This window comes from Eriocheir sinensis, chromosome 28 (genome assembly GCF_024679095.1).
Source record: "Eriocheir sinensis breed Jianghai 21 chromosome 28, ASM2467909v1, whole genome shotgun sequence".
Classification (NCBI taxonomy): domain Eukaryota; kingdom Metazoa; phylum Arthropoda; class Malacostraca; order Decapoda; family Varunidae; genus Eriocheir; species Eriocheir sinensis.
The window spans coordinates 8548354-8565461 of NC_066536.1; the positions used below are offsets into that span (position 1 = coordinate 8548354).

At 45.8% G+C, this 17108-nt stretch overlaps 1 protein-coding gene across 1 annotated transcript in view; it reads right to left on the reverse strand.

Moving 5' to 3' along the window:
* Positions 1-4771: 4771 nt before the first annotated feature.
* Positions 4772-17108, reverse strand: part of LOC127004700 (sulfite oxidase, mitochondrial-like) — a 71183-nt gene continuing 58846 nt past the window's right edge. The window contains exon 11 of the mRNA XM_050872790.1: positions 4772-4800. Within this exon, the coding sequence (XP_050728747.1) occupies positions 4772-4800 (29 nt within the window). The remainder of the gene's footprint in view (positions 4801-17108) is intronic.

Here is a 17108-nt window from a genome sequence, read left to right on the forward strand (position 1 = left end):
TAGAAGAACTGAAGGTGTTGGTTGTTGTGGTGGCAGCAGAACTGAAGGTGTTGGTTGTGGTGGTGGTAGAAGAACTGAAGGTGTTGGTTGTTGTGGTGGTAGCAGAACTGAAGGTGTTGGTTGTTGTGGTGGTAGCAGAACTGAAGGTGTTGGTTGTTGTGGTGGTAGCAGAACTGAAGGTGTTGGTTGTTGTGGTGGTAGCAGAACTGAAGGTGTTGGTTGTTGTGGTGGTAGCAGAACTGAAGGTGTTGGTTGTTGTGGTGGTGGCAGAACTGAAGGTGTTGGTTGTTGTGGTGGTAGCAGAACTGAAGGTGTTGGTTGTTGTGGTGGTAGCAGAACTGAAGGTGTTGGTTGTTGTGGTGGTGGCAGAACTGAAGGTGTTGGTTGTTGTGGTGGTGGCAGAACTGAAGGTGTTGGTTGTTGTGGTGGTAGCAGAACTGAAGGTGTTGGTTGTTGTGGTCGTGGCAGAACTGAAGGTGTTGGTTGTTGTGGTGGTGGCAGAACTGAAGGTGTTGGTTGTTGTGGTGGTAGCAGAACTGAAGGTGTTGGTTGTTGTGGTCGTGGCAGAACTGAAGGTGTTGTGGTCGTGGCAGAACTGAAGGTGTTGGTTGTTGTGGTGGTGAAAGCAGAACTGAAGGTGTTGGTTGTTGTGGTCGTGGCAGAACTGAAGGTGTTGGTTGTTGTGGTGGTAGCAGAACTGAAGGTGTTGGTTGTTGTGGTCGTGGCAGAACTGAAGGTGTTGGTTGTTGTGGTCGTGGCAGAACTGAAGGTGTTGGTTGTTGTGGTGGTAGAAGAACTGAAGGTGTTGGTTGTTGTGGTCGTGGCAGAACTGAAGGTGTTGGTTGTTGTGGTGGTAGAAGAACTGAAGGTGTTGGTTGTTGTGGTCGTGGCAGAACTGAAGGTGTTGGTTGTTGTGGTCGTGGCAGAACTGAAGATGTTGGTTGTTGTGGTGGCAGCAGAACTGAAGGTGTTGGTTGTTGTGGTGGTAGAAGAACTGAAGGTGTTGCTTGTGGTGGTGATGAAGGTGACGTTTATTATGGTGGTGATGCTTTAAATGGTGGACATAATCAGGATAGTGGTGGTGGTGAGGGTGACGGTTACTGTGCTGATGGTGATGGTGAAACAGGTATGAATATGGTTGTGACAGCAGTGATATTAGCGGTGATAGTGATGGTGGTGCTCACGGTACTTATAACTATCGCCTTTTCTTCGTATAACCTTAAGAGAACAGAAGAGCAGAGGACACATCATTATACACCAAGAAGAAGAGAGGAAATTAAAGCAATAAAGAAGGAGGTGCAGGGTGGTGGTGGGTGGTGGTGGAGGTGGTAGGGGTTGCGGTGGTGATGGGGGGAGGGGTTAGGGTAGAGAAAGAGATTGCCGGGGGAGATAAGAAAGTACCGTAAGACAATCAAAATGTGTATTCCACTGACCTTTTAACTCTATCTTAATAACACACTAGCAAGCAGAAAGATAATTGGTGTAGTGGCAGTGGCGAGACCGAGACCGAGACCGAGAGCGAGAGAGAGAGAGAGAGAGAGAGAGAAGGGAATAGAGGAAAATTAATGTTAACTCGTGCCATGAGGGAAAAATTCATAAGGAAAATACGGAACCCGGATATTTGACAGGCTAAAAATCCACTCTGTCGCCTCTTTTTAGCGCCGATCCTTCCGTTGCTAAAATTTTAATTGAACGGCAGCAAAGTAATGAGAAAACGGAGAGAGAAAAAAACAATGGAGGAGGAAAAAATGTGTATAATTCCCTTGAATATGTCGAGAGAAACGATATTAATTAAAGAGAGACAGACAGACAAAGAGTAATGGATAGACATATAAATAGATAATGCACAAATAAATGAATAGATAACCACATCGAAAAAGAGAGAGAGAGAGAGAGAGAGAGAGAGAGAGAGAGAGAGAGAGAGAGAGAGAGAGAGAGAGAGAGAGAGAGAGAGAGAGAGAGAGAGAGAGAGAGAGAGAGAGAGAGAGAGAGAGAGAGAGAGAGAGAGAGAGAGAGAGAGAGAGAGAGAGAGAGAGAGAGAGAGAGAGAGAGAGAGAGAGAGAGAGAGAGAGAGAGAGAGAGAGAGAGAGAGCGAGAGAGAGAGAGAGAGAGAGAGAGAGAGAGAGAGAGAGAGAGAGAGAGAGAGAGAGAGAGAGAGAGAGAGAGAGGAAACAAAGCAAGAAAAAGGAACGCTTCACTTCCTTTACAACGCTCCTGGTGTACATGTCACGTAAATGACTTTTTCTCTCTCTCTCTCACGTAGACAACAAACTTCACCTTCCTTCATACGTCGAGTCTTTTTCAGGTGTCCGGTAATTTTCACCTCTACTAAGGGGCAGTAAAGAGGAGGAGGAGGAGGAGGACACACGGAAAGATAAAAAAAAGAAAAGAAAAGGAGGATGGAGGAGAAAAGGGTAAGCTCGGAGGACGGATAAAGGAAACAAGGGGCAGAGGAAAGAAGGAGGGGAGAGAGAGAGAGAGGCAAGGAAGCAAGGAAGCAAGGAAGCAGGCCAGGAGAGGAGTAAGGGAGGAGGAGTAAGGTGGGGTAAGAGGGGCAAGACCATAAGTACCCCCTACTCCCGACCTTATGCAACACCTCTTTCTGGCCTCCCTTCCCTCCCTCCCCCCCCCGAAAATTAGCCAGACATTACCCGGGTCACGCGCCCTGCTAACTACCGCCCCACACACACCACCGCCTCGCCGTGATAGCTGCGGTTATGTCAACAAACCCGGGCTTTTAACAGGGCGTGGAGAGGGCGCCAGCGGGTTAATTTGTTCCGAATGGGGAGATCTGCGGGCCAGGCAAGTGTGTGTGTGTGTGTGTGTGTGTGTGTGTGTGTGTGTGTGTGTGTTTATGTGTGTGTGTGTGTGTGTAAAGGGATGATTGTGATGTGTTCGTGTTCTGTATCATATGTGTATATGTGTGTGTGTGTGTGTGTGTGTGTGTGTGTGTGTGTGTGTGTGTGTGTGTGTGTGTGTGTGTGTGTGTGTGTGTGTGTGTAAAGGGGTGCTTGTGATGTGTTCGTGTTCTGTATCATATGTGTATATATGTAGGTGTGTGTGTGTATGTGTGTGTGTTTGTGTGTGTGTGTGTGTGTGTGTAAAGGGGTGCTTGTGATGTGTTCGTGTTCTGTATTATAAGCGACGTGACTAAAGCAAAGTATTTATGGGAAAGAAGGTATGTGTACATATATGTGTGTGTGTGTGTGTGTGTGTGTGTGTGTGTGTGTGTGTGTGTGTGTGTGTGTGTGTGTTCAAGGGGTTTAGGTTGCTAGGTTTAGTTGTTAGGTTTAGTTTTATAGCCGTTGTTGTTACGTCATTGCTGTTGTTATTTCTGGTGTTGTTGTGGTTGGGCTCGTTGGTGGGAAGGTTCATTAATTTTAAACCTTATAAGAGTCCTATATCGTGCTTGGCCTCTGATGAGATTGACCGATTGTTTAACATTATATCTGACGTCGCAACAGCCAGGGTCATATGGCGCCGAAGAACGTATTTATAATAGGAATGACTATTTATTTATAATCAAATAGGTAAAGTGGTATAAAATGTAAAATAATAAAACCACTGGCGGGTTTGATAAAGTTACTATAGCAAATGGAGAAGGCCAACCCCCATCTCCCCCAACCTCTGATGAGAATGTGGTGATGACTGGCGGTGAGGGTGGAGGAGGGGGAAGGGATGGGAGAAAAGGAGGATGAGAGGTGGTGATGGTGGTGACTGGTAGTGATGGTGAAGATGGAGGAGGATGAAGGGTAATAAGGGTGGTGATGATGGTAGTAGTGGTGACTGATAGAGGATGGAGTCGATGATTTGTTGGTTAGTGGTGGTGGAAATGGAGGGGGTGGTAGTGGTAGGCGATCGTCGGAGATGGGATGGTGCTGGTGATTGCGGTGATGAAAGCGGTGATGAAGATGGAGGTGGGGGAGGGGAAGGGTAAAGATGAGGGTGGTGAAGGAGGACAGTGGTGATGACAAGGGTGGTGATGGTGGAGGGGGAGAAGAGTCACAGTCGGCGGTAGTAGTAGTGGAAGAGGAGATAGGTGAGGTTCTGGGGAGATGGAGGTGGGGGAGGGGAAGGTGAAGATGAGGGTGGTGGAGGAGGACGGTGGTGATGACAAGGGTGGTGATGGTGGAGGGGGAGAAGAGTCAGAGTCGGCGGTAGTAGTAGTGGAAGAGGAGATAGGTGAGGTTCCGGGGAGGGGTGGGATGAGTGGGGGGTGGGGGTGGGGAGCGGTGGGGGGAGTGTTTTCATCAGTCAGGCGTCAGTTGGTGAAAGACTCGGATCGTGTGATGAGTGACACCATTCTCGAAGGCCGACTCCGGATTGGACGGCAAAGGATTCTTACTCCAAATAAACTCGCTTGTTATTTTCCTTTGCCTTTGAAGTCAACGTGGGTGGGTGGGTGGGCGGGTTGAGCGTTGATTATACCGACGGGTGATTGGATGCGGCGTGGGTGATTAGATGTGTGTGTGTAGATGGATGCGTGCTTCATAACGACGGATGGTGCGTGGATGACTATATGAAGATGGCTGCGTCTTATAATGATGGGATATTGTGCAGGAGTGGATTGCGTGATTAGGATGGATTGTGGATAAATGGATGTGTGCTTTACGAAGATGGATAATGAATGGATGAATGTGCATGGATGATGAGTGAGTGATTAACGATGGTGGTCGATCAGTGTTACCAGGTTATCATACTCAGCACATTATATTTTTCGCTTTCTGACCCAATAATTAACGGTTTTAACAATAACCTTAACTGGACATCGTTACTTGTGTTGGTACGAGAGTTTTGGGTCTGAAATCGATAAATGCAAAATTCTGAGTACGATAATATGGACACACCGTGGATGACTGAGTATGGAAGGACTTGTGCCTCATCATAAGGATAGACAATTTTGTAGGGGCTAATAAGAGTGGCGTATACAGGATGGGGAAACTGACGGGTACCTGGTTACACGTGATGTTGGATAAGAAAGTGTATTATAAAGTAAACGATACTAACTGTTTAAAATATACCTCATTACATGGAAACTCAGGTGCAGAGAGACCAGAGGGAATACTGATGACTCACACATACACACACACACACACGCACACATTATAACACAAGCACAAAGTCTCTGTCAGGAATACACGGCACTACGTAATGGAACAGGAGGAGGAAATAACAGAAAAAAACAAGGGCGAAGAGGGCGAGTCGTTGGGGATCATAATTAGACAAAACAGAAGGAGAGAGAGAGAGAGAGAGAGAGAGAGAGAGAGAGAGAGAGAGAGAGAGAGAGAGAGAGAGAGAGAGAGAGAGAGAGAGAGAGAGAGAGAGAGAGAGAGAGAGAGAGAGAGAGAGAGAGAGAGAGAGAGAGAGAGAGAGAGAGAGAGAGAGAGAGAGAGAGAGAGAGAGAGAGAGAGAGAGAGAGAGAGAGAGAGAGAGAGAGAGAGAGAGAGAGAGAGAGAGACACACACACACGCCATATTTCATCACAACGCGCCACTCGATCAGCCAGACCTGTGGGATGCTTAGTGATTGTATCAAGCGCGAGTGAAATTAATTACGGCTCTGAATTACACGCGTGCAGGTAAGTAAGCTCGGCGGCCAGGTGAACCGAGGTGACAGACGAGAAGACGTGCACTCGTTCTGGCCCACGAGGGTGCTCTTCGCGCGGGATTATTAATTATGCAAAAGTTGATGAGTCTGTTTGAGTTGATTTGTTAACTCTGAATCTTTGTTTAAATTTGTACACCAACCTATCTGTCTACTTGTTCATCCACCTATTAATCTACACAAGCTTGATGATTTTTTTTTTGTGTTGTGTGTGAGTTGTAATGTTTCTCCATTATTTCATTTTAAAATAGCTAGGACAAATACATCGTGTCTTACGGCATGTCTTAAAAGGCATTGATGGTCAACTAACTATATGTATTTCCTCCTTCCTACGACTCAAACATTCTGAGTACGAGTATCAAGACACTTTTCCAACTTAACTGATTGTGTTTGCGGCGTCACTTCTGTTCTCTTTGTGTTCGAGCAGCGAATTGAATCTATTTTTTTATTTATTTGCACCTTGTGTGTGTATACTGATGAAAACAATATCCACTCTGTCACGGACTTTTCTTTTAGTTAGAATATAACCAATGTACCAACCTTTTTTTTTTTTTTTTATTTGTAGTCAGGATTGATGTATAAAACGTGCATCATCTGTCAGGGCAGGATTTATATACTAAGGATACATGGTTTATAATATGTAGCGCCTCCAAAAAACTAAAAATAATAAATCTACTATTTTTCACAATAAGTCACCCTATGTCACTACAAGACTGGGTATGGTGGGATGCGACAACATACCCCCGTGCAGGCCCTGAAAGTCTGGAGTTGAGATTGATGTTTCGGGCCACTCACACATGGCCAGGAACAGTTATATGTCGTCTGTCTGTCTATCTATCCTCCCACCTATCCCTTACACTGTACATCGTCTGTCCTCACACCCATCCCTTCCTTATATACCCCACATATTGTCTCTGGCCTAACATCCATCCCGTCCTTACCGTCTGTCTGTTCTCCCATCTCTTCCTTATCGTCTGCTTGTCATTCCATTCCTTCCTTACATCGCACACCGTCTATCTGTTCCACCACCTATTCCTTTCCGTCTATTCTCCATCCTTTCCTTACTCTACACAGCATCTGTCTATCTGCCTTCCTATCCATTCCTTGCTCCATACACTGCCTGCTTTTCCTCCCCAAGAATATCACTAAAAAGGGGAAAAAAAGGGAAGAGGAAATGAATTAAGAAAAAAAAAAAAACTTGAATAAACACCGCAACCCAAACACTCACAATTTAGTCCGGTGGTATAATTTATTTCTCACGCTCTCTGTTTTGCTTTTCTCTTCTGCTTGAACTAACAGAAGGCTGAGGAGATTTCCGCCTCCTCGTGTACATATATGTTTGTACTGTGTGTGTGTGTGTGTGTGTGTGTGTGTGTGTGTGTGTGTGTGTGTGTGTGTGTGTGTGTGTGTGTGTGTGTGTGTGTGTGTGTGTGCATTTTTTAATATCGAAATTAAAGCTTCTGTTGGGGAAGAAGTTATATGCCAAAAATGTTAGAATATGATTTCTTTCTCTCTATTCATTTATCTATTTCTCTGTGTCTGCCTGTCTGCCGGTCTGTCTATCTGTCTCTCTATCAACCAATCAATTAATCGTTTTCATCCATTTGGTAAATTGTGTTTTCATGTTCGTGGATTTATTTCTTTGTTTTCTTTGTTTTATTTTTTTAATACGAAAATAAATCAGATAAACGCAATTTCACGTCAGAAAATTGTACCTCTCTTACTAAGGCTTCGCTCCCTGGCTGTGTGGTTATTTGCGAGCACACACACGCACACACACACACACACACACACACATAACCCTTTTAGCAGAACTTACAAACATACATACCACACACATACATACATACACAACATTGATACAAGCACGCATTAATCTACACAAGACTTAAAGGAATATAGACAGAAAAGAACAGACACACACATGGACCACTACACGGACAGACAAACAGACACAGACAGACAGAAAGACAGGTGGAAGAGTACAACTGTCTGCTGGTCTATTTGGCTGTACATTGTCTGTCTGTCCTCCCTATGTACGTGACCGACAGATAAAAAAAAGAAGAAAAAAATTAAAATAAACTGTAAAACCCAGCGTGACGTGACATACAAAACACTATTACAATTCAGGCCAATGTTGATTATTTATTTCTCACGCACCTTTTTTCCCTTTTTTCTTTACCTTTCCTCCTTACACTAACACAAGACTGAAGAGACGCCCATTCTTTCGTATCACCGTTTCCGTTTGTCAGTGGCGGTGAGTGACAGGGAGCAGGAGGAGGAGGAAAGACGGAGGGAGAAGAAGAGGAGTATGACAAGGAAAGGAGGAGGAGGAGGGAGAGGAAAGAAGGGAAGCGTTGTAGACGGATAAATAAGGAAAGGAAGACGGGGAGGAAAGTAAATAAAGATAGATAGATAGATAGACAAAGATAGAGAGAGAGAAAAGAGCAAATAATTAATATAGACTGGGACGCTGACAGGACACACAAAGGACATGAGGGGGGGGGGGGCATAGGGGCACCTGGGGCAAGACAAGGACAGAGGAGGGGCAGACGGGGGGGCGGGGGGGGAGAGGAGGGAAGAAGAGGAAGAAGACACGAGGAATAGGAAGAAGAGGAAGAGGCGTGAAGAGGCAGCGTGAAGGGGCAGCCGTATGAAGGAGGCGGAATGACGTGTTTTGACGGGGCGGTGTTGCGGTGGTGGTGGTGGTGGTTAGTGTGTGTGTGTGTGTGTGTGTGTGTGTGTGTGTGTGTGTGTGTGTGCACCGGAATGGAAGTGGAAGCATAACCGTGACGAAAATTCCAAACTAAGATTCCGGTTTTAGGGGGACGGAAAAAAAGGAGGAAGAAGAGGAGACGGACGACGAGAAGGACGAGGAGGAGGAGGAGGAGGAGGACGAGGATGAAGAGGAAGAACAACAACAACAACATGTAAGAACGTTGAATGGCCCTCTCACCCCTACCCCCCTACCCCTCCACCTCAAACCTCCCCCCTTCCCCCCCTGACGAGGCAAAGGGTGAAAGAAGAGCTGTCCGCAGGGGGGCTTTTGACCATGTAACCTTTTGAACGTATTATGGGGCTTATTATCATATTATACCTGTACTCGCTGGAAAAAAAGGCGAATAACTCCCTCTACGTCTGGTATCGTTTTAACAACCCCGGCTGTCTGTGGCGTCCTGCAGAGCCCGTCCTTCAGGTGGCGGGTCCGGGGGCGTGGCTGTGAAGAGCAGGAGGATGAGGATGAGGAGGAAAAGGACGAGCAAGAAGAAGTAAAAGGGTGATGAGCAGAAGGGATGGATGGAATGAGTCAAGTATTTAGTGGACAAGATATGGAAGATGAGCAGGAAACGGAGAAGCAGGAACAAGAGGAAGAGAAGAAGGGTGATGAGAAGGAGGAGGAGGAACTGATGGGATGAGTCAAGTAAGGAAATGGATGAGGACAAGGTATGGAGGGTGAGCAGGAAAAAGAGGAGCTGGAACAAGAGGAAGAGAAGAAGGGTGATGAGCAGGAGGAGAAGGAACGGATGGGATGAGTAAAAGAAGGAAATGGATGAGGAAAACGTGGACAAGATATGGAAGATGAGCAGGAAAAAGAGGAGCTGGAACAAGAGGAAGAGAAGAAGGGTGATGAGCAGGAGGAAGAGGAACGGATGGGATGAGTAAAAGATGGAAATGGACGAGGATGAAGTGAACAAGATATGGATGATTAGAAGGAAAAGGAGGGAAAGATGATGAGACGGGGGAGGAAGTGCGTGAGGACAAAAAATAAGGAAGTGGAAAAGAAGGGGAGAAGGGAAGGAAAAGGAGAATGTGGATGAAGATGATGGGGAGGAGGGAAAGTCGATAAAACAGGGAAGGAGGTAGAGAAGATAGAGTAGTAGTTGTAGTAGTAGTAATAGGAGGAGAAGGAGGAGGAGGGGGAGGAGGAGGTGAAAGACTAGAAGCAGGAAAAGGAAATCAGGAGGAGGGGGAAGAGGAGGAGGAGGAGGAGCTACAATGCACACTTGCGGTTAATCGGCGAAGACCGTAATGACTTCTTTGCTCCTCACACCTTTTGCCGTCCTTCCTTCCGCTGCTTTCATTGCCTCCGTCTTCCTCAACCTGCTTGCTGCCTGACTGACTGGCTAACCGCACGCCTACTCTCCCCTCCCGATTCCACAACGCCGCTTTCTGCACACGCATTTTCCTCACCCTTCCATCATCGTATTTATATTCATGCAAAAGAGGTGACCAGGAGCTTCAGTTCCCGCCCTTACTTGTCAATGGTGGAATCTCAGTAACATGTCTACCTCTCCCTCGTTTTTTTTTTTCTCCTCCTCCCTCTTCCTACGTCTTAAATAACCGGCAAAGCGTACGTCTCCATCACAACGTCTCCTTTTTCAGAGCCATCACGTCGTTCTCTCATCGTCTTTCCTTGTCAACGGTGGAATCTCAGTCACACGTCCAACCCTTCCCAGATTTTTGCTCCTCCACCCTCCTCCTACGTCTTAAATAACCGGCAAAGCGTACGTCTCCATCACAACGTCTCCTTTTTCAGAGCCATCACGTCGTTCTCTCATCGTCTTTCCTTGTCAACGGTGGAATCTCAGTCACACGTCCAACCCTTCCCCAGATTTTTTGCTCCTCCACCCTCCTCCTACGTCTTAAATAACCGGCAAAGCGTACGTCTCCATCACAACGTTCCCTTTTTCAGAGCCATCACGTCGTTCTCTCATCGCCTTTCCTCGTCAACGGTGGAATCTCAGTAACACGTCCAACCCTTCCCCAGATTTTTTGCTCCTCCACCCTCCTCCTACGTCTTAAATAACCGGCAAAGCGTACGTCTCCATCACAGTGCTTCCTTTTCCAGAGCCATCACTGCTTCGCCACCTCGTTCTCTCATCGTTTGGGGTCGTTTGTTCGTCGTTCTTATTTCCTCAACATGTCGCGGGCCGGGCGGGGAGGCGGAAGAGGGGCCAGTTACCACTCACACCAAGGCGAGGCTCGACACCAGGAGTACTCGAGTGTCTGCCTGTCCATCCGTCTGTCTGTCATTGTAGGTGCGTGTGTTTGCCCGTCTGACTGCCTTGGCTATCCGTGTTACCCCTCTCTCTCTCTCTCCCCTACCGTTGCCTTCCCTTCTCCTATCACTCGGTTCTCCTCTCTCCTCCGACTAGTCCTACTACTTTCCATTTCACTTGCATCTTCTTCGTCCTCGTCCTCTCCTCTCCTCTTCTTTGTCCTTATCTTCCTCATCTCCTAGTCGTCCTATCCTTTCTTCTCTTTCATATCTTCGTCTTCCCCTTCTCCTCTGCTCTTCCTCCTCCTCCTCCTCTCCTCTTCTCTTTTCTTCGTTTTTTTTCATCTCCTTCATTCGTCTTCTTTGCATTATCTCTCTTCTTCCCCCTCATTATTGCCGTCTTTTTCTCGTCGTTCTCCTCTCCTCTCTTCGCTTCTTCGTCCACGTCCTCTTATTTGCGCTCCTCTTCCCCCCCCCCTCCTCCTCCTCCTCCCATGCTGAGTTAGGGTGTATCTGGCTACGTGTTCTCGCCCATTATTAAGTTTTATGCATGTTGGCAGATTGTGAGGCGCACCCACCTGATGGGACGGGGAGGGGAGGGGGGGAGAAGGGGGAGGAAGGGAGAAGGAGAGAGAAAGTAAGGAAGAGTAGAGAGAGAGAGAGAGAGAGAGAGAGAGAGAGAGAGAGAGAGAGAGAGAGAGAGAGAGAGAGAGAGAGAGAGAGAGAGAGAGAGAGAGAGAGAGAGAGAGAGAGAGAGAGAGAGAGAGAGAGAGAGAGAGAGAGAGAGAGAGAGAGAGAGAGAGAGAGAGAGAGAGAGAGAGAGAGAGAGAGAGAGAGAGGGGCGAGGGAGGGTATGATGCAGAAAGGAAAGAGAGGAAGGAAGAGAGGAAGGAAGGAAGGAAGGATGGAAGAAGAGGGAGGAGGGGACGAAGGAGGTAAAAATAGAGGGTTTTTTGGCTGACTGAGATACACTCCAACACAAGACACCTTTGCGAAATGTGTCTTTTCTCTCATGGAATTCCCGGCCGCTCCCTCTTTGCCCGCCTCTTACGGCCCTTCACCGGCGGCGCCAAAACGTAGACTGATTATCAAAACGCATTATCTCTTTTTCACTGTTATCTGTTACGGGGATCACGGCCTTCATCATCTTTTTATTTGTTTACCATCTCTCTCTCTCTCTCTTCGTACAACTCAAAACGCGATCATTTGCCGTATTTCCTTCTACTAACTATTCGTAACTAACACTACATTATTAACTAGATTCCTTACATTACAATTATTAAATGATTCTCAAAGTCTCATCCATTGCGTCACTCCTTAACATTCCCTCCGTATGTTAATTTTCATATATTTCTTTCCTCGGAGTCAATCTTTTCTTCACTTCTCAAATTTTTGCTTGATTCTGCACTTTTTTTCTTATGTATCTTTTAAACGACTTCTATCTTTTATATAATTCTCTCTCTCTCTCTCTCTCTCTCTCTCCGCGTCTCTTTCCTGTTTTCGAAGTTTCCTTTTACTACCTCGCGCTTCCTCCATGCCATCCTTTATTCCTTCCCTCCGTTCCCTCGGCCCCTCGTGGAACCTGGAACAGACGACCCGGCATCTCTACGGACACACACACACACACACACACACACACACACATACACACACACACACACACACACACACACACACACACACAGGCCGCCTTGTCCCCTGGCTGACTCAAACTTGCACTGTCTCATGTCCTTTTGAGGCTCACGATACTCACGGTTTTGACTGCCACGACCCGGGACCGACGCGTGGCTGGGATGAGGAAGGTCTGTGTCGCCTGGAAGCAAGGGAGAAAGAGATGAAATGTGACTAATTGTGCTGAAGAAAAGCTTTGGAGCCCTCGAGGTAAGGGGAAAATAACAGACAGGGACCAGTTAAATGAAAAAAAGTTATAGAAAGGGACCAATTATAAAGATACACTATAGAGATGGACCAATGATAGAGAATTCGGTGGAAATTTATAGACTTTGATCAACTTTAATTGGAAAACAAGAAAATAGTACGAGGCGACTGATTAAGTACACAGTGAAATAAATTGTCATGTAAAAAATGAAGAAAAAAAAAAGAGAAAGATTTAAAGGGTGTCAAACGATGAGGTTTTCCGTTTATACAACAGAAATATTAATAAACACACAAAAGATAACTTGATACTGAACTTTTTCACTGTACAAACCGTTGATAAAGAAAAAAAAATAAAGTACTCCTTGTTTATTGAGATGACGGCACTGATAGAAACGCCGCGCAAAGGCTGAAAGATTATCGTGTTTGGGGGAAAAAGAAGAGTGAAAAAAGAAGTTCATAACATAATTTCAAATGCTCGGCTCTAAAACAAATCGTGCGCGACGAAAGGACGGCAAAAAATTGTGAGGGTTTGTGTGTAATACTATGTGCGGTGAACCTCCTGAGACAATGATTAAAACAAAGTGTGTATGTGTGTGTGTGTGTGTGTGTGTGTGTGTGTGTGTGTGTGTGTGTGTGTGTGTGTGTGTTTACCTTCTGTGTATCCAGTTGCAGTTTACAGGAGTTGAATCATTTTCGTTTCGGTCTCTCTCTATATCCACATTCATCCAACTTTTTTTTTTATATGAACTCGTAAAAAAATTATTCTTGCTTGAACTATCTCGTGTGTGTGTGTGTGTGTGTGTGTGTGTGTGTGTGTGTGTGTGTGTGTGTGTGTTTCGTCAGAGGTTGCCACACCAGGTTGCGAGAGGCACTTCAGAACAGTAATTATGACGCGTTCTCGCTGCATTCATTAACAGGTGGTAATTAGACAGGTGGGTGCAGCGAGAGGCAGCGCGGACATTTTCTGAAAACACACAACCGGATGAGTAAGAGGGAAGGCGTATTTGTGTTGTCTGGTTCCGTCTGTGTAATACAAGAGAGAACTAATGCGCAACGTCACACGCTTCCGAGAAAACACTGAAGATCATTACATGTATTAAGCAAACAGTGAAGGAAACTATTACACCTATTAGGCAAACTCCAAACTCTTTACTCGCCTCATTTGACTTTTCCTCCCCTTGTCACAGACCGTCCTGCTCATCGTGATTTGCTCGTTATCTCGTCTTTTTTTCACTGAAGGAGATTATTACATGTATTAAGCAAACAGTGAAGGAAACTATTACACCTATTAAGCAAACTCCAAACTTTTTACTCTCCTCATTTGACTTTTCCTTCCCTTGTTAGTGACCGTCTTGCTCATCTGTGCTTTCCTCTCTTCGTGATTTGCTCGTTATTTATTTTTTTACCTCAAATTCCTTACTTTTCTTTTCCCTTTCCCCTCTTTGACTTCCTCACTTCCGTCCACCGAACCAGATCTTTGCTCCCTCTTCCCCTCATTCATCAAGGATCTTCACATTTAATTCTTTTTCGCGCTCACTACTCTTATTTATCTTCCATTTATCATACCCTTACGCTCTTCTTTTTTTTCTTACACCAAACGCTTTAACCACTGTTTATTTTATTCCTCTCCCTCCACTTCTGAACTTTCTCGCTTTTTTTCAGTCATTTCTATACTTTTTCTCTTTGGTCTTTTTTTTTTTTTAACGTCGAATGCCTTTACCTCAATTGCTTTTTTTTCCGTCAGATTCTTAACATTTTCACTTCTTCAATTCTCTTCTCTTTTTTTTCGTCATCGGTCCTTCTTCCCTACTATTCCGAAACCTATTATCACCTCTAGTTTCTCCTCGTATTTTCGCACACCCTTCAACTTTCTCCCCTTCCGTGTTTTGTCACTTAACCATACACTTTCTTTTCTTCATCACTGATTCTTCTTTATTTACTCCTGTCCTCCTTAACTCCCTTACTTCCCTCCATCTGACCACGTGTTCGCAAGCTCCTATATTTACTTCACTACTTTTCTTCTCTTCTTCTTCTTCTTCTCTCTACTTACTACTCTTTCTTCTCTTCTTAACTAACATCAATTTCCCCTCACCCCGGGTTCCTTTCTCTCTTACCTCTACTTCCTTATTTCCTCCCCTCCTCTTCGTCCTCTTTACTTTATCACAACTTGTTCCCACGCCTGATTTCTCCTCTTTCTCTTTTCCTCCACTTCTTCCTCCGTCTAACCTTCCTTCCCCGAGCTTTTACTTTCCCCTTCTTATCTCAACTTCCTCTCACTCCTAATTCTTCCTCCTCTTTCCCTCAATCTCTTAAATTTCTCACCTTCCTCCATCCAATCGCACTTTCCCAGACTCTTATATTTTCTTCCCCTTCTAACCTTCCGACTCGCCTTCTCATATTCTCTAAACCACCTGTCCACTATTCTCTCCCACACTTTGCACATATACTCGCCTCCTCCTCCTACTCCTCCTACTCCTCCTCGCCTTTCTCTCCCCTCTCGTCTCCAGCAACACCCTCAAGACAGTTCAGCAGGAAGTATTCATGCTACAAGTTCTGCGCTGAATAAAGAAAAATTTCCCCTTTTTCCTCAAGCGGCCGCGGTCGTACAACAGTCGGGACGCGGGCGTGAAGTTTTCCTAACCTTTGCGGACAAAATTACCCGTTCTTGCATGCAGCTGGGGGACTGAGGAGGCGGGGAAACAGTAAGGTTGGCGAACGGAATAAAAAGAGAAAGAAAATGAAAAAAAAACCCCGCTGTAGAAGACATGGAGGAGTAGGAGAAGGAGGAGGAGGAAGCCGAGAGAGAAGAAAACAAAATTTGCACGTGAAATGTTACGATCTTTTATAGTCTGGCGTATTTTATCCAATTTTAGTAACTCATTTGTGCTGAAAAAAAATATACAACATACTAGAACAAAACAAGTACAACAGAAAGGCTACTTCAGCTGTCTAATCTATCTTCTAAGCATTTCCTGTAACCTGTTGAACAGATTAGTGCTTGGACGTTTGAGGACTCCTGTCGTGTGGAGGTAACGATTCTAGAAGGAGTTGATCGTTTCGCACTCAAAGAACAGAGCAAGGAGGGAGAGAAAGGGGAAGAGGAAAGCGGAGGAGGAGGAGGGAAGACATTTCTTACGTATGGTCATTAAAGCGTTCCATATCGTATTACAGCTGTTGCTAAAAAAAAAAAAAAAAAAAAAAAAAAAAAAAAACCTAAGAGAAAATAAAGGGTGAAAAGTACGGATATAAAGAACCATTAAAACTCAGTAAAGCATGATTTACAACGGCCCATACGTCACTCTCCTTATTTCACCTTTGCCTTACCCAACCAAACTGCACTTCCCTCCTACATCCCCGAATAAAAATCATGAAAAAGGTGAGAAAAGAGCAGAAACAATACGGTGAAGGAGGTTAAAGCAAGAGGGAAAGAGATAAAAAAAAGAAGTCGGCTCACCACCACAACAGTACATAAGGAAGTCATAATTTCCAGAGGCTCGTTCATTTTTTTTCACCAGGGCGACGACGTGTTGGGGCGCCTCCAGCAAGAGCCAGGGGAGTGAGTACAGCGGCGGCCAAGGAAGGAAGGAAGGGAGAGAAGAAGGGAGGGACTGCAGGTAAGGCGACAGACTCCCCGCCAGGCCACGCAGGTGAGAGGGAGAACAGGTAACATGCAGCGTTGCCAAACTGTCGTACTCTGAACATTACATTTATCATTTTTGGGCTCGAAGACTGCCGCGACCACACAAACAAAGATAGAATATTAAAGTTAGCGTTAAAACTGTTATTTATTGATGATTTTAATGTTTTTTGCTATAGTTATCGGTCAGAAACTACGACATGCACACCTGCCGGCTCTGTTTGTCCATCTTGTTACTAACAAGAGGGACAAACAGAGCCGGCAGGTGTGCATGTAAATCCTCTTTCTGTCAATGGATTATAACTTTCCTTGCCTGTAGCGGATCAAGACGGTTGCATAAGCTTTGGAGGGGAGGACTTGATGGCGTTGTGGTGGAGGTGGCAGTGAGGGTGGGGGAAGAGTGCTATTGTAGGGGGAAGAGATGAGTACTGGAGGGGAGGAGAAGGGGGAAGGAAGAGGTAGTTGTGAGAGGTAGTGGTGGTGGTGGTGATGGTGAGGGTTACTGTATAGGGGTAAGAGGGGAGTACTGAACGGAGGGAAGGAGGAAGAAGTGAAGTTGGTGGTGAGCGGTAGTGAGATAAGAGGGAGGGGGGGGGAGGTGATGATGGTGCAGTTTTGCGGTGTTGTGGTGAAGGGTGTGAAGGGAAACGGAAGAAGATGGTAATTTGTTTAAGAGAGGTAATGGTTAAGGCGTTGAGGTGTTGAATATAAAGGAGCTAGGTGAACGTTGGCAAGGAGAAGGAAGTGAGTGGAGGGGATGGTGGTGGAGATGAGAAGAGGAAGACGATATGGTTGCAGTGGTGGCTGGGGCGAAGTGAAGTGGAAGTGCAGGAAAGGGTGGAATATGTACGGTGCTGGTAGGGGTGATGGTGGTACATGTAATGGTGGTGGCAGCGGTAATGGGATGGTCAGGAGAGGAAGTGACAGTGGTAATGGTAAGAGAGGAACTGGTGGGGGTGGTGTTGATGGTGGTGGTGGTGGTGGCGGTGG